General features: G+C 39.2%; 1 protein-coding gene across 2 annotated transcripts in view; it reads left to right on the top strand.

Annotated features, from left to right (window-relative positions):
* Positions 1-20,136, top strand: part of csnk1da (casein kinase 1, delta a) — a 34,188-nt gene extending 14,052 nt beyond the window's left edge. The window contains exons 2-10 of one of the 2 annotated variants that reach the window (XM_079635157.1): positions 4,207-4,317; positions 9,040-9,188; positions 10,500-10,728; positions 10,903-11,073; positions 11,340-11,488; positions 11,594-11,765; positions 12,351-12,463; positions 13,595-13,663; positions 18,065-20,136. In XM_079635157.1, coding sequence (XP_079491283.1) covers positions 4,207-4,317; positions 9,040-9,188; positions 10,500-10,728; positions 10,903-11,073; positions 11,340-11,488; positions 11,594-11,765; positions 12,351-12,463; positions 13,595-13,627 — 1,127 coding nt within the window. In that variant the 3' untranslated portion in view covers positions 13,628-13,663; positions 18,065-20,136. The remainder of the gene's footprint in view (positions 1-4,206; positions 4,318-9,039; positions 9,189-10,499; positions 10,729-10,902; positions 11,074-11,339; positions 11,489-11,593; positions 11,766-12,350; positions 12,464-13,594; positions 13,664-18,064) is intronic. The other variant, XM_079635156.1, reaches the window with a different exon arrangement.
* The last annotated feature ends 381 nt before the right edge of the window (positions 20,137-20,517 follow it).

Raw genomic sequence — 20,517 nt, 5'->3', positions numbered from 1 at the left:
TATATATATATATATATATATATATATATATATATATATATATATATATATAGAAAGAAAGAAAGCCGCAAGCAGCGATGGAGGGCCCAAGCCGGTGGCACCGCCACCCTGGTGCCTTTAGTGCAACTAAAGGCACCGGGGTGGCGGTGCCACTGGCTTGGGCCCGTAATCGCTGCTTGCGGCTATATTTTTTTATTATTCTTTTTCCTTTTGAAAAACAAAACAAAACAAAAAACAACAACTACAACAAAAACAAAACAGCCACAACAATATACAATCACATCTAACAAAACAGAACAATTGTTTGGTCACTCATACATTCTTACGTAAAACAAAATTGATGAAAGTATATGTCAGATGATACATTGGTCAATAAACATGTCATGAAGTCGTAAACACAATCCATTTTTCCCAATACTGCAAATACTTCTCCATCTGTAGGTTTAAAGCTAAAGTCATCCTCTCCATATTTTGGACACTGGTCATAATGCCCATTCAGCCTTTGTTGGGGGTTCAAATTGTAGCCACTTTCGTGTTACAGCTTTCTTGCTGGCTGCTAATAATATCTTTAAAAGGTACTTGTCTTTCATTCACCTTTGGCTAAGCCCCGCCCCCCTTAGTTACTGTTGCTACGTCCGTCAACTTCATCTTTGCTCTGGTTTGGTATTAACATGGCTTATGCTGTGACTGCTCTTCCTGGTGAAATTTTATCAAACTTTTATAAAGCAGCAAATAAAGTGTCCCATAGAAGTTGGCAAAAGGGGCTGCAATATGCGTTCGAAGGCTTTATTCAAGACATACCGGAGAAACGCAAGCAACAAGGCATCCAAATAGAGGCAAAAGCATAACGGTCACAGTCAAAAAATGAACCACCGCATATCCTACTAATCGAGACGGAGGCTGGGACTCACAATATCAGGAGAAACACTGTTCATACAAAGCTGGGTAGGTCTCTATTCACTTCTATAATCGTTAGTACAAAGCAAACGGACTACGCGAGTATAAAGTTGTATTTATTAGCAGCGTGTGCTAGCGTATCAACAATTAGGTGCAGAGAACCGAAATCATAACATAAACCAGCATAAAACTGTCTAACTAGCATAACTTCACAGTAAGGTTAAAAGCAAAATGTATCTTAGAGCAAAAGTGTGCTTGTTGATCCTTAGGTGTTTCGCTGACTGAGGACGTCCACACAGTTTAATCCAAAGACGACACTTGCCAGGATTTGAAAAAAAACGGACACCCCCGTCCAACCTCTCTGGGAAACGCGTATCTGTGTTACAAATGCCCCAGGCACAACGCTTAACCATATTTTTGATAAAACTACGACGGTAATAGCCTGCCGAGACCAAAAATATGAGACGCCTGTGTTAAAGGCAATGGAGCGCTGTGAAAAAGTGTCGGACCCTCTGTGGGAGCTCGTTCTTGGCTGCGCTGTGATTGGTCAATCTACATTCTAGGGTGTGGCTTAGCCAAAGGCGAATTAAATTGGTGTCATGCTTCTCCATGTATCGTATCTCTTTATTAAAATAAGTCCTAGTTTGTAAGTACCTAAAAAAAATCTAGTTTTCCCAAACCATATTTATCAGAAATCTCCTGAAAGCTATCTAATTCTTTTTGAACTAAAAGAGGTGATGCCAAGCCTATACCAGAGCTGAAACCTAAAGTCGGGGTCGAAAGCAACCCATTTTATTACTCTAGATTGTCTTTCAAGTAACGGAGATTTGCATTCTTTAAACCAGATTCTAAAAGGAACCTTAGTCCATTGATTTAAACTTTTAGAATACTGTTCATATAAAGGTTTACTACCCAGCACTGATTGCAATGGTACAGTCAGCTGCGAGATCTCCAAATCCTTCCACTTTGCTGTATAGGGATCTCCCAGTCACGTGACCCCTAGCCGCGTGTCAGCCATTTTGACGGAATACATCCGTCAGCTACTCTGTGGCAATGGATCTATTATTAGGGGTGTGTAATATATATTATTATTATTATACTAATATTATAATTTTATAATTAGCCTAAATATTGCAATACTTTGCACTACAGTATTGATATAATTGCGTGTGCAAAATATCTCTATTGAACAGAATCAATCTATTTTTTCCCCCACCACTTTTATTAGCGCAGCGGCCGTCAGCTAACTCTTCACGTCATGTCATCGCACTTATTAGCATCACAAAAAGATACAAGAGGAAGATAAAGGAATTAGGAATCATAGATCCATATGAAGCACCACAAGTTCTTTTACAGGCATTAAATGTGTAGAAAAACTTCCTGACATTGAGTTCGGTGACATTTACAGCTACCTTATTCACTTCCCATATCCTTATTCAAACCTAAACATTGTGTTAGAAAGAAGCTTGCCTAGAAGAATTATCCTAGAGTGGAAATCACACAATCCACCTAATATGTCATCATGGCTTAGTGATATAATGATGTTTAATATAAATATAAATGTATATTTTTTTTAATATATATACATAAATATATATATATATTTTTTTTTTTACTTTTATTTGTATTTTTCTCTTGATGTTTTAGTGTGACCCCTTGGTGAATTTTTGTTTTTGTCAATTTCCCATTCATTTCCTATGGGGGTCATTTTTGCCAAATGCATAACCAACCTTATAGTCATGAAGGTGTAACTCTGTTGTGGATGCGCTCTTCCAACACGCAAAAACACGGGTGTACAAGGAATTTACAACATTTTTACAATATTGTTTTAATTTATTATATAGCCTATATGACAGACCTCTGCGCTGCACTTAACTGTATTTTCCTTTTCCTGATTCCAGACATATTTCAAGCAATTCAAAACCATCAATGGCAAACAGTGCGCATCTGAAGCATCTCAGCTGAAGGAAATAATCCATTATTTATCAACTTTAATATATCAGCCACATTTTCTTATCAGGTCGATAATGATAACTTTAAAAATTCACACCTGTATATCGGCCTATGCTGATAAGTGGCCTATATATTGTGCATGCCTAAACAAAATAAGTACATTACATTATAACTATACTGCACTAAAATTTTGTATTGAATAAAATTATAATAATTTTTAACTTTACAACGGTGTATTTATTGTATAGAAATTACTCTGAGACTGAAAACTGTAATCGTGAGCTGATTGTGTGTAAATGAACGCAGTGCCACTCTTCACTCTGAAATGTGCAGCTCATATATGTATTCATTAAGTTGCAGAATTTATAACTGCATTTCATAATGTAACAATTTCAATTTAATTTATTTATCATTCAGCCTGATATATTTATAAAACAGTAAAACAATTATATATTTATATCAATTTATTCATATGATATTTGCTGTTTTGTTGTAGACCTCCTGCATTTGACATCAGTGGTTAGTAGGTTTTAGGGGACTTTAGCTGATTTTTCCAGTTCAGAACCACATTTCCTGTGGAAACTGTTTTAGGTAGAGTAGCGGCACCCTGTTTGTGGAAATTGGGCCTGTGACAGTGTTTGAGGCCTCTTGTAACAGTTTCACCAGAGTAAGACTGGTCTGCGGTCTCCAAGCTGGAAAAGCAGGACTAGGTTCAGGTAGCATGTCAATTCCTGGACTAAAACAAAAAAAAAAAACATTGCAAACGTCCCTTCCCTATTATTCAAACCAACTTATTCGTCCTGCTTTTTGTCAAGTCCATGAGGCTTAGCCTAGTCATTGGAAATGGCAGTGTTGTCATTCTCCTTATGTGTTTTATTGGTTGTCTTGTTACAGCAGATGAAGGTGGATGATTTTCAGCATCCTCTGCTCAGGATTTTGAGTTGAGGCAGATGGCGGGCCGGAAAGGAGGTGGTATAGCAGTACGCGTAGATAATTGTTCCCACTCCCTCACACTGGAAAGATGTGTGCGTGTGAGTCAACCTTAGATATGCAGACTTGTCTTAATCATAGTGGGCCTGCATATTCATTATTTTTTTTTGGTTATATTTAATTGTGTCCCTCCCAATGACTCATAATATACTGGAAGCCAATGCTTAAGACACTGCAAAGCCTCTCTGTTGTTCTCACTCTCGGGTATGCGTGTATTGTACGTCACAGGTACATGAGCAGATATGTTATGTTAAAGCTCCCTACTGTATACATATTAAGCAATTTGGTTGTTTCTCCATCCACTATCAGTCTTTTGCTTTTCTGTTTGGTGATGTATAGTGTAATCGTGTCTTTTCTGATCTTTAGGCACAGACATCTCCGTGGGGGAAGAAGTAGCCATCAAGCTAGAATGTGTGAAAACGAAGCACCCACAGCTGCACATCGAGAGCAAGATCTACAAAATGATGCAAGGAGGCGGTATGTGTTTCCACACTCAGTCAGCAGTTCCTCGTGGTCTCCATCCGGCTTCTCCGTTAATACACAACTATGAGTCACACGTACACACCTCACACTGCTGACACATACATAAGAACCTGTAGACAAATAAAACTCTTTAAACTGAAATATTTATTATAAACCGTTAGGTGTCAAGTTACAATTTACACTAGCAAGTTTTGTCTTCACATTGGATTTTGAAAGGTCATTTGATTGTTTTGTAAAATGTGCTGCTTTGTCCCCAAGATATTATCTAGTTGGCTGTGATAGAAGAGGGTTTCTTGAAATTGTATTAGTCTTAAAAACATCAAGAATGTGTTTATAAACACACTATAGCAGTTACATTGTAGCTGTCAAGAACTTTCATGATGAATAGTATTTCTTGCAAATTTAAAATTCATACACTACAGTTCAAATATTTGGGGTCGGTGAGATTTTTTTTAATTGATGCTCACCAAAGCATTTATTGAATAAAATCTTATATGCTGATTTGGTGTTCGGGAAACATTTTCTTCTTATCAATGTTGAAAAGAGTTGTGCTACTTCATATTTCTGTGGAAACTGTGATACTTTTCCAGGATTCTTGAATAAATATAAAGTCCAAAAGAGCAAATCTTTTGTAAAAGTTTTAATTTCTTTTTTTAAATGAACGATTTAAATCTTATGACCCCAAATTTTTAAAAGGTAAGTGTTGAAAAAAAAAAATTGTGGACTTCTTGTGCAAGTAATATCAACTGCTAAAAGCCTTCATGAACAATGACCATTTTATGCTGGGCTGGCTTAATATAGTTTTTTTTGTTGGCCTCTTTAGTAATTTGAGTAAGAGGGTTCTCTGAAGGTAAGATGTAGTTCACCGGATCTCCATTTCTTAGATGGTGTTAGAGAATGCTTTGGCAACAGTGGTTGGCAAACCAATCGTGACCAATTCCCCTGGCCATCATCAGTTAGTGAGTCAACGCATCCTTCTCCGCTGAGAGTAGCATTATCATATCCCAAACTACTCAGTGTTCTGTCAACACCATGAATCGTTTTCTCATTGGCTCAACATTTAGCCTTGTGAGGAAGTATGCAATTTGTGGCCCTTTTTGTGGTTGTGCATCCATATCGTGTATAGGCACAAAAATAATTTTTCTTGACATTTTGTATCTGTTGCAATGTACAATGATGGTTTATGAATATACATGAGGTGCCCGAAGGATACACCCCACCCCCTGCCCCGGTTCCAGCTGGGTTTCCCCGATTGCTTATTCTAGATAGACGTATGACGGTCCTGGCGGGGGTATTTTATGGTGCCAGCAGCAAAAGTGTGCCATCTACGGCGTTCGCTTTCAAACACACTCGTGTCTGTCTGCACGTTATCAGCATGACTGAGCATGCATGACGTCCGCTCCGCAGCGGCCAAACTTTGTGATGACATCCGTGCCACAACAGACAGACATTCTGAGTGAGCCTCCCTCTCAGCACTTGTGTTCTCTGTGATCACATGGACCCCAGGCCAGATGGTGCGTGCGCAGGGGAGTTGGTTTAGGTGGGAGGGGCCACCCTTTCCATCTCCTAACTGGGTCTCTTCTCTTTCACCACTCCCAGCCTTATTTAGCATAGCATAAACAGACATACACACTGACAACTTTACATTGAAAAAAGGTTTGGGTACCTGTACGCATTTGTGCATGCATTTTTTAGGGAGAAATAAATCCTTGTCTTCTATGTTATTTATATATTCATTTTTAGATTTTTGGATGTTTTAATATCATAATTGCACTCTTTTATGAGTCCATACATGGAGAAGCACTAGGCTCAGCATTTTTCTATTTTAATTCCTATTAATATAGACTGTGTTAGAGCTGTCCTGACATGAGAATGGAAAGGCGTGCTGGACGGCTCAGACCAGGAGATATATTTAACCTCCTGAGTTTGCGCAGGAATAGCTGACCTGGAAGATGTTTTCTGCAAAGTGCTGAACAGCGAAATCTCTGTGCTGTTGAAGGCAGTGGCCAGGCACAGGGCACACATGACGGTAGACACGACAGCAGCTGCTGAGAGAACTCTGACCTTCCAGAATGCTGCTGAACTCTGTCTCTTCCTCTCTTCGAGAATCATGAGTGTGCGGTGTATATATATATATATATATTACATGCTGTCGAATAGGGCACTCCAGACTAACACTTATGTTTCTGTTAATGGGTGAAGATCCTCCTTTATTCCCCTTGTGCCAGGGGACGTGCCATATTCCCATCAAAATATGCTTCATTAATAATTGGATAGTTTGAACTCTGTAAGAATGTTATTTTTCTGTTGACTCTTATTAAAAGATTTTTAAGAAAGAACAGATCTACCTTTTTAATTACCTATTTTAATAATTCCTTTTTAATCTCTTTCTCGCCGTGAATATTCAATTCAATTCAATTCAATTCAATTCAATTCAAGTTTATTTGTATAGCGCTTTTCACAATACACATTGTTTCAAAGCAGCTTTACAGAAAATGCATTTCAAAAATATACATACAAAAATACAGTTAGTTAATCATGAAATTTAGGGCATAACATATCGCCGGCGTTGGGTCGTCTCTTCACAGGCGTCGAGTCATCTCATCACAGGCGTTGGGGCATCTGAAGTCTCCATGAGAGGCTGGATACTAACTGGAGCTGACGAACTCTATTTGAGTTATCTCGGGACAGGCGTCCCGAGATAACAACAAAAAAGGCAGATGGGAAATAATTAGCGTAGCTGCTGTTCATAATATGAATGCATTTGATCTGATTTAACTGTAGTATAAAAGGTATGAGATGCATCATGTGAATGCTTGGCTAAAGAGATGCGTCTTTAATCTAGTTTTAAACTGGTAGAGCGAGTCTGAGCCTCGGACAATATCAGGAAGGCTATTCCAGAGTTTAGGAGCTAGATGTGAAAACGCCCTCCCTCCTTTAGTGGACTTAGATATCCTAGGTACGACCAGAAGCCTCGAATTTAGTGATCTTAAAGAGCGCGATGGATTATATGGCGATAGAAGATCTCTTAAATACACAGGAGCTAAACCATTTAGGGCTTTATAGGTCAGTAACAATACTTTGTAATTGATACGGAACTTAATAGGTAACCAGTGTAGAGATGATAAAATTGGTGTTATATGATCATATTTTCTTGACCTAGTAAGAACTCTAGCGGCTGCATTTTGGACTAACTGTAGCTTGTTTATTGAGGATGCAGGACAACCAGCTAATAGAGCATTACAGTAATCTAGTCTCGAGGTCATGAATGCATGAACTAACTTTTCTGCATCAGAAACTGATAGCATGTTACGTAGCTTAGCAATGTTTCTAAGGTGGAAAAAGGCTGTTCTTGTGACATTTGAAATATGATTTTCAAAAGACAAGTTGCGGTCTAGTATAACACCCAGGTCTTTTACTGTAGCGGATAAAGTAACAGGACGTCCATCTAGATTAAGGTTGTATTGTAAGAGGTTTTGTGGGCAGTTTTTTGGACCAATCAGTAATACCTCCGTTTTATCTGAATTTAATAGAAGAAAATTACACGTCATCCAATATTTTATATCTTTAACACACTCTGTCATTTTAGATAATTTAGTGTTATCATCTGGTCTAGATGAAATATATAATTGAGTGTCATCAGCATAACAGTGGAAACTTATTCCATGTTTTCTTATAATATTACCAAGTGGCAGCATATAAATTGAGAATAGCAGGGGGCCTAATACAGATCCTTGCGGCACTCCATAATTTACTGACGTTATCTTTGATTTTTCCCCATTTAAATGGACAAAATGGTAACGGTCTGATAGGTACGATCTAAACCAGCTTAATGCCTGTCCCTGAACACCAGTGTAATTTTGAAGTCGATCTAAGAGTATTTTATGATCTATAGTGTCAAACGCAGCGCTAAGATCGAGTAAAACTAGTATTGAGATACAGCCTTGGTCAGAAGCTAAAAGTAAATCATTTGTAATTTTAACCAGCGCAGAATATAGCAGAGGTAGCTGGCGTGGCGTTAAACTATAAACAAGCAAACAAACATAAATGGCACCCATCTGTGGTTTGCTAGGAACTGTATTTTTGTAACTTGTAAACAAATATATCAAGTTTTGTTAAATTTGGTAGCTGTAATTGGAGCTTTCTTGTTTAACTAGAAGATAATGTGTATTCAACATTGTATCTGTACACATTCAAATCGTATCAGTACACATTCAAATTATGTTATGGTGTTGTAACTGCTGCCTTTTCTGGCTGAACTGTGACAGGGGGCAGGAAAATGCCCTTGAAGTGATCTAATTGGGTATCAGCTGTCCTTCCACGACAGCCTATTTCTTTTCGTGCTTCACTTCACGGTCTTCTAGAGATGGTTGATGCTTTATAGCTGTTCAAATATAAAAAAAATATTAGAACCCTTTCTGAAGGTGACCAACCAGCACCGCTGGTTTATTCAAGCTAAAGCTCTGCTTTATCATTGTCCTACTAAAACAAACGTGCTCTGAACCCCCCCACCTATAATGTTGTAGGTCACCTTTAAATTCTGTCTGTCAGTCCTTCAAAGATACAGCTGGTACATATTAGTCAAACTTCCCTTCTATTCAGTAGTCTAAACTTTCAAGATCATTTTGGTTGGCAAGGATTTTCTTCATAACCCACATTAGATTACCTTTTTGAAGGAAATACCTTCTGTACTAATGATAATTGTTTCTTCTACAGTCGGTATTCCAACTATCAAATGGTGTGGAGCAGAAGGAGATTACAATGTGATGGTGATGGAGCTGCTGGGACCCAGTTTGGAGGATCTCTTTAATTTCTGTTCTCGCAAGTTCAGCCTAAAGACTGTTCTTCTGCTGGCTGACCAGATGGTAAGGCTGTAGACGGGATCACCATAACCGTTGTCCTCTCCACCCTACACATCTCTTGTTATAGGACACCCAAAATGGGATAATGACTCCAGGAAGTGGCGTTCTGATGACACGACAAGCTTTACTGTCATCCTTTCAGCTGTTTTACATAGTCAAACACAAAGTGAAAGAGGACACTGGTTGTCTGAGTATTAAGTGCCAAGAGGCATTGTTAAATTGGACCTATTATGCCCCTTTTCACAAGATGCAAAATAAGTCTCTGATGTCCCCAGAGTGTATGTGAATAATTTTTTACAGCATGTTTAAATTGTCACTTTTTGGAGCCGAGAAAAACGCACCGTTTTAGTGTGTGCCCTTTAAATACAATGAGCTGCTGCTGCACGGCACAGGGGGCAGAGCCTCACCAGCTCACGCTCAGTGTCAGAACAATCTCATCTCACGGAATGATGATAATATCAAAACAGAAACTCTCAGTAGTGTTAATTTCGACCCTGAGTCAGACAATAATGCCTACAGAGTCAGAGAATATATGCTGTATGGAGATGGAACAGCTATAGTTTAGTTTAATTACGGTCATAACGTATTTGTCATCTGCTTGTATGTATCCAATACAAGCCTGCTGTAGTGGACCCCGTCCGAATGATGGCCAAAAATATACTGATGAGTTCAATAAAGTTTATTGTACATTCACACAAAAGATGAAGCGTCAGTTTCACTCCAGAAAAACATCGTAAAAGGCAAGTAAACGGTATAAGAAGTGCATAAGTACATAAACGAATTTCGGTAGAGTTGAGGCAGCATTTTCTTCTAAAACTAAATGAATCCACCTCATCTTCAGCGGCTGGCTCAGTAGATGGAGAGAGCTATGTCGATTAATACATCCAGCCACACAACACCTACAACGCTTGGGAGACATTCTCGTCAGTGCAGCAATGGCGGATGTGTACAACTCGCTGTGAACTCGATCAGGGCGGTTCTATGTTAAAACGGTGTCTGTCAACATTCGTGGGCGGGGCCTCATTGGGAGACACTGCTTACGATTTATGGGGATTTAAAAAAAAGGAGTGAGTGGATTTTTATCACTATATGGTGGTTGTGTACACACACTGCCAACACACATTTATGTCCAAACACCATGCAAATGTGAATTTTGTATAATAGGTTCCCTTTAAAGGAGGCATAATGTGAAAGGGCTGCTTGTTCAGCAATTGTCATGCCTTTGTTGGCTTTATCTGAATTGGTGTGCTAGGTTTGCATGGAGTCTCTCATTGTCATTCGACTTGCTAAACCTGTCCTCTGTTCTGTCATCAGATCAGCCGTATCGAATACATCCACTCCAAGAACTTCATTCACAGAGACGTCAAGCCTGACAACTTCCTTATGGGCCTGGGGAAGAAGGGCAACCTTGTTTACATCATTGACTTTGGCCTGGCCAAGAAGTACAGAGATGCTCGCACCCACCAGCACATCCCTTACCGCGAGAACAAAAACTTGACTGGCACTGCTCGCTACGCTTCCATCAACACCCACTTGGGAATAGGTACCCTAATATGTCTTTTGAAAAAAGTTATAATAATATTATATCATCTTATTGAAACCTCCTGTACATTCAGACCTGACCTGTCATCACCCTAACATTTATGATCAAGCCACTTCACCTGTTATGGTCAGGCCATCTTAATGACATGGTGTTTATGGGTGTTTTATTTCACAGAGCAATCCAGACGAGATGACTTGGAGTCTCTTGGCTATGTGCTCATGTACTTCAACCTGGGCTCTCTGCCATGGCAGGGTCTGAAGGCTGCCACAAAGAGACAGAAGTATGAGCGAATCAGTGAGAAGAAAATGTCCACTCCTATTGAAGTCCTTTGCAAAGGATACCCATGTAAGCTTCTGCTTATGTATGTTATGTGCTTGTTATATACGATTCCTGTTTCAAATAAATGCTGTTCTTTTGAACTTTCTTTTCATCAAAGAGTCCTGGAAAAAAATCACCATTTCCACAGAAATATTAAGCAGCACAATTGTTTTCAACATTGAAAAATTCCTATTGGAAATTATTTTTTTTTTAAATAAAAAGTGTATTTTACCTCAAATCTGGACAACCTGACTGATTATTTTAAATTACATTTGCGTTTTGTTTGTTTCCAGCTGAGTTTGCCACATACCTCAACTTTTGCCGATCCCTTCGCTTTGACGATAAGCCCGACTACTCTTACCTGAGACAGCTCTTCAGGAACCTTTTCCACCGGCAAGGCTTTTCATACGACTACGTGTTTGACTGGAATATGCTCAAATTTGTGAGTGTCAAATGGGTTGTCTTCGCATGGTTGCTGTATTTCTTAAATTGTTCTTGGTTTTTATTGTGGTCTTTTTGACTTAATGCTTTGTGTGCCGCTGTTTAGGGTGCAAACAGAGCGGCAGAAGATCCAGAGAGAGAGCGGAGGGATCGAGAGGAGAGATTGCGGCATGGGCGAAATCCTGCTGCCCGTGGCATGATGCCTTCCAGCTCAGGCAGAGCCAGAGGAACGCAAGAAGTAGCACCTCCCACACCCCTCACGCCAACCTCACACACAGGTAAGACGTCCACTGTTGTCTGTTGGTGATTGTTTTTTGATTTTTGCGCATGGGGATTGTTTTGATTTGGAGAAAACCCAAGGCTTTGTATTCATCAGCTTTTTTTCCCCCCTCTCATTTGATGCCATCTTAGCTGAAAGGAAGTGGTTAAAGGGTTGCACGCTACTACGCTCAGCAGGATGTTTGCTAAACATAACTTAAATTTACAAGCGTTTGCTTTATCAAAGGGTGGAGGTACACACACAGATATTTCTCCCTACAAGACACTTAAACAGTGACACTGCACTGGTCTTGTTAGCATTAGTAGCCTTTAAGTGTATGGTCTCAATTAGCAGAGCTTTAAGGAGTTTGGTGCAAAAACTCATAAACCCAACATATTTTTGGTTTCTTAAATTCAAATAAGGCTTATTCTCAGTGGATCTGTAAGATCAGCACAGTGCAGTTTTTCCAGTTTGGTGTAATTAGTTTATGGTTCAGACATTGGAAAACAGAAGGCTTTTTGTTTAGGTGAACATGAACCAATGTGTTTATTCAAATTTTCCATACTTTTGATGACACAACTTCCTCCTTTTCTCTTTTTGCCAGGAATGGAGCGAGAAAGGAAGGTCAGTATGAGATTGCACCGTGGAGCCCCTGTCAACATTTCCTCCTCTGATCTTACTGGCCGACAGGACACCTCGCGCATGTCCACATCACAGGTACCAATTTAATGACATGACATACTCACCATTGCCTGTGTGTTTGGCAGCAGTGTCTGTCTCGGCCCAGCTCTGCTGCTCTTAAATGGCCCTGTCTTCGCTTTGGTTAGAAGAGCTTTATAAACAAACTTATCCTCAATTGCTTTCCAGCAAAGGGGAAAATGATAGAGACTGATAGCCATGAAAGAGTGCTCAGATGGAGCTTGTGACTGCTGTGGCCTTGCGTGAACTTGCTGGTGTCATGGTTTATAGGGCTGTTAGTGTTCTATTATGAAAGCACTGAGAGGTGTTTTTGGGCTATATATGCTGCATAGCTTATCTAGAAATTTGCGTTCAACAGTGAAATAGACAGTTATGTGAATAGATGTAGAAGACATCCAAAAAAAAAAAATCACACTGTTAGGATTTAAAGATTAAGGAAATAGGAATTAATCTTTATTCCCTTTCTACTAAATTTTATTATCATATTACATATTATTATTTGTATGTTGTCTTTATTATGAAATATATGTGTATTATTTATATTTCTGGGCTCAACAATAAGATTATTTTTTTCTTCTAGTTAATATTATTATTATTATTTTTTATGATTGTTAGGAAAAAAATATTTTCAAAAAGTTATTTGTGTTTCCAGCTATACATGTAAAAAAATATCTAAGCGTTTTTGCTGGGACATTATGGAATGAGGTGAAAATTTTGCTGTTTAAAAAACGTTATGTTGCGTTGCTCATATTTACATCAGTTAAATTTGCAAAACAACATTGTTAATAACAGAACACCAAAATGTTACATTTGCAAAGCATCAAAACTGACGTACATAACTTAAAATTGCAATGATAGTTGAAACTCAAGCACTGGCCCCAGGCCATTGGGCCATCCTTGTTGTTGAGCCCTGTATTGTGTAACCAACCACTACCACACATTTCAGGTCTTATTTGCATAGAGTTGTTTTTAAAACTTGTCACATTCTTGACATGCTGCACAGAGTCATAATTCTGTCTACAGAGTCTCTGATATTTGAATATTTGCTATGTTAACGCTTTTTTTAAGATCCGCATTTTTGCGGTTTTTGCCACGTTGTTGATTTCTCCACCAATAAATATGTTTCCCCCCTCCACCCACCCACTTCAGAATAGCATTCCCTATGATCACCACGGCAAGTAGATGCTCGCCATGTTCTGGTATGAGAGGCAGCATTGGGTGAGTGACAGTTGGGTACAATGCCTTTTTTTTTACCTGGACTACCTCCACTTCCCTGCATTAAGTAATATGCTCCCTATCCCACATCACTGCTATACGGCTGTTATGCAGCACATCACTCACGCAGAATGAAGAGAATTCACTACTTCATTCCCAACTGTAATTCAGACGAAGCAGGCAGATCTTTAGCAAATGCTGTTTAAGTATTTCATTGAAAGAAAAATGGTGGTGTTAAAAAAAACGCCACATTCGGGCACCAGAAGTATAATCCCCGTTCATTTTCTCAATAGAGAAATAAATCTTTTTAGAGCCATCACCATAAAATTGTTATTGTGATTTATTTTGGCCACAATAAAAGTGTAGTAAAAATCTTGTATCGTGACAGACCTGGTTCTTCTCGAAGCTGGCTGATTGGTTTGGTTTGCAGCTTAGACTCGCAATTGAGGAATTTGTTTGAAATAACTGGGAAAATGAATGGTAAAAATGCTTCTGGGACCAGGGCCATTGAAAAAGTGGGCGATCACTGTTCTACACTGAAACCACCAGTATTCATAGCTGGGATGCTTGCGTACTTGATTCCGGCTTTATCCCGGTTAGCAGTTGACCTGATGACGGTTAGCAGATGACCTCACGCCCCAGTCTAATGACGTGAATGGTATTTTTAATCCTTGCAGAAAAAGTAATTCATAACACCAGATGATGTGATTCGTTACTCACAGATGGACAGTACTGTGATCCTCTGAGCCATTTTTAACTGAACTGAACTGTTGGGCTGTTGTTGTTGTTTTTTTACAAAAAATGATAAAGCATCAGTCTCAGATGCTCCAGAAATATTTCCCTGCTAGAAAAAACTGCTCAAAACATAATAATTGCAATTGATGGGTTACACCGTGTCCTAACCAGAGACAATGCGATGAGATCCAGCGACAAATAATTTGTCTGTCCACACTAGACGCGACATGACTGCGAGATGCGTAAAAATCAATCAAAACCCACAGCCAATCAGAACAGTGTGTTGGCTCTCGCGTCAGGTGCACAGCATCTGAGAGTAATCTTGACGGCAATCACAACAAAATGGATAAGTAGGCTACATAATCAAATTCACAAATATTACACCATTTAAACATTACTCCAAAATACATAGGCTACTGAGTTACTAAATCAATCTTTGTCAAATACACTTGTTTCTTCACAGTTTGAATGTTCTTGTTTTCATTTGTTTAATTTCAAGATCTGAGGTGAATTATCCATTGTTGCTTTTACAGCTACAAAGCCGGAGCACTAAATGATATTCAGTCACATTCCACGCTTTTAACATTAAATGAAGCACATAAACAGTGCCTGAGATTCCCACACTTTGTGTTTGTTGTTCCAGCGCGACGTCGCAGAAAAATAGAAACCGTTTCTAAAATAGAATCGTCGCTGTCGCCGTCACGGCGTGTTGGAGTATGCAATTTCACTATTATCCTTTGTCACATAAATGTTTGTCCGAGATATCTCAATACCCCAGTGCTCAAATTTGATCAGATCAAGAGTTATAAGAGCTTTCATTTTGTGCAAAAGAAGTACTAAGTTACCATATGCACGTATCCCCACCAGCCCATAAATCCCCACTGTCCTGAACAACTGCTAGCAGCCTACACATGATCACCATGTACACCGATGTATAAAACCCAATAATTGATTATTTTAATCTGGTGTTTGGAGAGCTGATAAACAATCAGTCGCTGAAGCACAAAGGAAGCGTAAATGCCGTGCAGCAGAGCGCTGTTGATTGTGTGCTGTGCAGCGCTCTCTGCCTGTGACCGTGTGTTTCTACACTCAACTCTGTGATGTGTCAGTAACCTCTAGTTGCCTGGGTGTGGATGCCTCTCTGTCTCACTCTTTTAACCCCCAGTGCTTGTCTCTGGCATGCAGTGTGACCTTCCGGACTGTGCTCCTGTGCCCACATATCAATGCAGCTTTACACTTACAACCCTTGTTGCTTTCAATTGTTTGTAAAGAAGTGTAAAACTGCTGCTCATGACCTCAGTTTACAGAAAACTCCCTCCACTTCATTTATTGTTTGTGCCCTGAATGAAATGTTTACTTGTAGTCTCAGATTTGCTGAACGGCTCACCTCTGCAGCTCTTTTGTTCCCTCTGTAACGTCAGACCGATTCACCCCCGCCCTTTTGAGAGCAACCATCACATGATTGGCCCCAGAGTCCTGGTGGGCCCCCTGCACTGCCATGCCTTTGATGAAGGATCATGAAAAATGTATCGCCACCTAATTAATCACCTCAGATTTTATGCATCTGAAGATGCAAGACTCAATTAGCTGTCGCCCCTCCCCCATTCGTGAAATTGCCCGCCATTTGTGTTCTCCAGTGGAAATCTACAATACAGTGTATTGTTTTTCCCCTCCTTTGTGTTTGGTGTTATAAACCTTGTTCCCCCCACTCCTGCCATATGCCCTCTGCTGGGGCAGGCCATGGGGGAGCTCAGAGGATGGCCCCAGGACCACCTAAAATATTTAGGACTCGGACAGTTAAACCCCCGTTAAAAGAACTAGTGATGCACCAAAATTTCAGCCGTCCAAAACGGGTTTGACCGGAAATTATTTTACAGTTTTGGAAGGCTGAAATCGATGACCAAAACAATGGCTCAATTATCTTGTGCACACAACATGGATAAGCTACAATAGGAAAAGATTTTATCTTGGGCTGGGGTTGATGATATTGATTTCTCGTTTTTAATCGATCGTCATTTTAATGAACCGAGATGTTTTAGTCCTTGCTATTTTTTTAGATGATGCATAAACACTTAACCAGCCTAAATTAGCCTAATTGTAGAACGCCTAAAATCCAATAATCGCAATAAACTTTGTTACTTTTTGACATGAAACAAGTCAAAAGTATAAAAAAATTCGAACAAATGTCGTTTTGACGCTATTTAATGTTGAGTGACAGATTGCTGTATCTAGTGTTGATTTGTTCAATAAATGTTATTGATTATTAGATAAACTTTAATTTCGGTTTCAGTTTTTGGCCTAATTTTTGTTAAATTAATTTTGGTGCATCACTAGTAAGAACTGTATATTTTTGAGAAGTTAAATTGACCCAGGCTTAGTAGTGTTGAACAAAACTGTAAAACAAATCTGATTACAACCTTTAATCCCAAGGGCACAAAGCTAAAATTCATGATGAAGCTGAAAGCATGACATCATGAATCTGAAAATGGTGATTCTGAGCACGGACTGAGTAGACTGTTTACACCTGGTATTAAGTGAAATCTATCTCGGCTGACCCGAGAAAAAATAAAAGTCTTGTGCATGTTGTAAGTGCACTTTTATTTTTGCTTACAAGTCATATATATAATCAGCAAAGTTTTAAACTTTTGTTTCAGTGCTGTGGTTGAGTGACGTGTGAATATTTATACCTTTGAGGTTGTGCACGATGTTGATCTTTATACCAGATTGTAAACGGGGGTCTCAGAGCCATGGTTTTAAGTCAGTGGTATCCTACATATTCCCATGACATAGACTGAGATGACTCATGGGAATAGGGGAACAATGGCGAATACTATGTTCACACAGTTGTCAGTCCTGTTTGGAGTGTTAAATATGATTAATTCATGCACAGCTTGTTTGTGAATTTTATATTCTATAACCAAATACAATCTGAAATATGGACAATCTGAAATATTTGTAAGGCACAACCAAATTTACAGAGCATTTTAAGTTGATATATGCTGTATGAACAGAACCACAGTTGACAGCAAATGTCTCTTTATTGACTTGAAGTACACTGCCATTCTTTTTCTTTCTTTCTTTCTTTCTTTCTTTCTTTCTTTCTTTCTTTCTTTCTTTCTTTCTTTCTTTCTTTTTTTTTTAAAGAAATTTCAAACTTTTAATCAGCAAGGACTCAAGGAAAATTTAGCAAAACTGACAGTAAAGGAATATATATTCCCAACATTTCTATTTCAAATAAATGCTGTTGAATATTGTTAATCGAAGAATACTGAAAAAGCTATCACGGTTTCCACAAAAATATTATGCTGCACAACTATTTAAAAAATTGATGATAATGTTTCTTGAGCACCACGTTTGAACAGTAGTGTGTTTGATTCAAGTTTAATTTCTATGTTTACTATTATTATCATCTGTTGCTGTGGTTACAGGCATTATGCAAGAGTTAGAGAAAGGATTTGGTGACGCCCATAAAGACATCATGTCCTTTTGACGTCACGCCAAAAACAGTTGTCGCTCCCAAACACTGACTGTGTGAACAGCCTAACAATTTTAATTGGGCTGTTAAAAAAAAGTCTCAGGAAGCTTGTTACTGAGATGCTCTCAGCAGCAGTTTGCTTTTGTATCATGTGGCGCTTCTAAACTGATGTCTGTCTCTCCTCTCCACCCCAGGCTCTTTCTCGCGTCACCCCAAGCGGCCTGCAGTCTGCCGTACCTCGATGAGACCCTCCACACGCCTCAAGAGCAGACCAACCACGGCCCTGATCTGCACTAGGGCTTCTCCAGCAGCCTCTAACCATGTGAAATCAACCTCAGCAAATCAAATCGAAACAGACGCTTCATTTCCTCCTTCCTCTTAATGCAATTAAACACACTTGAGTCGCGCAAAACTTGAGAGATGAACAGTTTTTAGTTTTCTTTTCTTTTGTCACATACACCACACAAACATTTCCTCCCATCCACACCTACACTAACTCCAGAAAGGCACATCAGTTGTGCTTGTTAACATCACTTTCTGCCAGACAATCGCTGGCAAGGTGGGCGGGGCGGGGGGCGTGATTCTCGGTCATCGCTGCCTTTGGCCCTCTGACACACACCAGGAGGAGAGGGCCGTCCTCCTGCCGTCCAGACGCCTCTTTGCAAAGCAGAGCGTCTTGGCTAAAGCCATGTATAATGGCTCTGATAGTGTGGCTCACCCTCTCCTGTTGCAGGAATGCAGCTGTACTGATAGCCATTGACATTTTGCTTACCGTAACATTTTATTTTTGTCTTTTTGTTTATGTACAACAGAGATTAAATTGATTTCACACTGGCTACAGTCTTTTGCAGATGAATCTTATCTTTTTGTTCGTTTAACAGCGTTAAACTTAATGAAACATGCAGAATTTAATAGAATTGTTTGAAAGCCTGTTTTGTTAATGTGGCAGGGTGAAGACTGTGTCACTTGTCTTTTTGTAGTTTATTATGCGGACGGCCAGGTGGAGAATCATACAGCAATGGTTCAAATAGTTGTTCCCACAGTACCAGCTTTATACCGTTAGAGCTTTTTACTTTTTAGATCATTTTTTATTTTCTTTGCACCAAGCAACCTGGCCCGCTTTATCAACTCTAGTTTTGGTCATTGTTTTTTTTTTTTTTTATTGCATTCCCTTAAGCTTTTCTTTTGTTTCTCGAAAGCTGTGAAATGCCTGTATTGTAGAGTTGATGTTATTAATGTTGCTGTTTGTTTCTTTTTTTACCCCCTGAACTGAGCTTAGTGCTTTTACAGTAACACGGACACATGTGGTTGGGACAAGACTGTTGGACAGTGTCACGAAAATACATTTATTGCAGATTAGGAAGTCTAATAATGAGAAAAGGGCTTCGTTTTTCTAACCAGAGGGTATAAACTTGGGAAAACTCCTGGTAATCTGACAGGTTTGGGAATATGTTGAAACAAACTGGCACTTTTTCTTTTCACATTTGTGTTTGGGTTTAGAATGCCAGCTTGTCTCAATGAGACAACACCAGCCATCATTTAAGCCATGCCTGATTTCTTTTTGATTTTCTTTTGACTGAAACTTTTAACAATTGAGATGCAGGTTTTTGTTTTTCTTCAACTTTATTTACTGAGTATTACCAATGCTTTTAGTACTACTTTTCCCTTGTTTCAGAAGTGTGGTCCCTTGACTTACTGGTGCTATAAGTCACAGAGGACATGGAAGGTGAGCTTTGCCTGTCCATATCATTCAGCATAGTAGAGCGTAGGCTTTTTCTGTAGTCATGGGGTGGGGGGTCTAGTGGTGAAACTCTGATAATTCTGTTGTCATGTATATAGGATGTTTCTAGTGATGGCAAAGTACCATTTTTTTCATAGCCACTGTCTGTGTGTGTGTGTGTGTATCGTGAGTTTGGGGAAAAGGCTAGTGCTTAGAGAGGTGAGAGGGACTTTGTTCCGTTCTAGATTTGATAAGTTAGTAATTTTCTCTCCACTGGTGGTCTCACAGAAACAGTCGCTCCAGTACTGGTGGTGTTTAAATGTAGGCACAAGTACACTTTGTCGGGATCGAGCTATTATGGATTTCTCTATTTCATTTTTCTGGTTCATTCTACACACGACTGCTTGGCCAGTCCTTCTGCATCACACTGTGCTGTATCAGGTGGAATTATAGAAATCTTCCTTCCCTGGAAGATTTTTTTTCCTCATTTGTAATGCCACTGTATTTGTGTATTTTAAAATGTGTAAATAAATTAAGTACTTGTAAGTTGTGTTCGGGTTTTTTTCTTTCCCGCCCTTTAAAAATTAAAATGTTCCCGCCCTCATGTCGTTCCTAAACCGTGAGACTTTTGTTCGTCTTCGAAACATAAATTAAGATATTTATTATAATAACCTGGGAAATTGAGTCAGATCAGTTTGATCAGTTGATCAGCGCACATAGAGCTTCAGAAATTGATGTAGGCTATCAAAAGTTTTGGTGGAATAGATGGACTTTAATGGCGGGACAGAAATCCCTTAAGTTTTATAAAAAATCTACGTATTCCGACGATGAACGAAAGCCATATGAGTTCAGAAGGACATGAGGGTGAGTAAATGACCGTTGTCTCTTATGGCACAAAAAAATGGCATTTGTGCAGTAGCCTATATA

The sequence above is a fragment of the Phoxinus phoxinus genome (assembly GCF_949152265.1).
Source record: "Phoxinus phoxinus genome assembly, chromosome: 1".
Classification (NCBI taxonomy): Eukaryota; Metazoa; Chordata; class Actinopteri; order Cypriniformes; family Leuciscidae; genus Phoxinus; species Phoxinus phoxinus.
The sequence above is the reverse complement of the archived record's forward strand: the minus strand, read 5'-3'. Positions and strand labels throughout refer to the sequence as shown.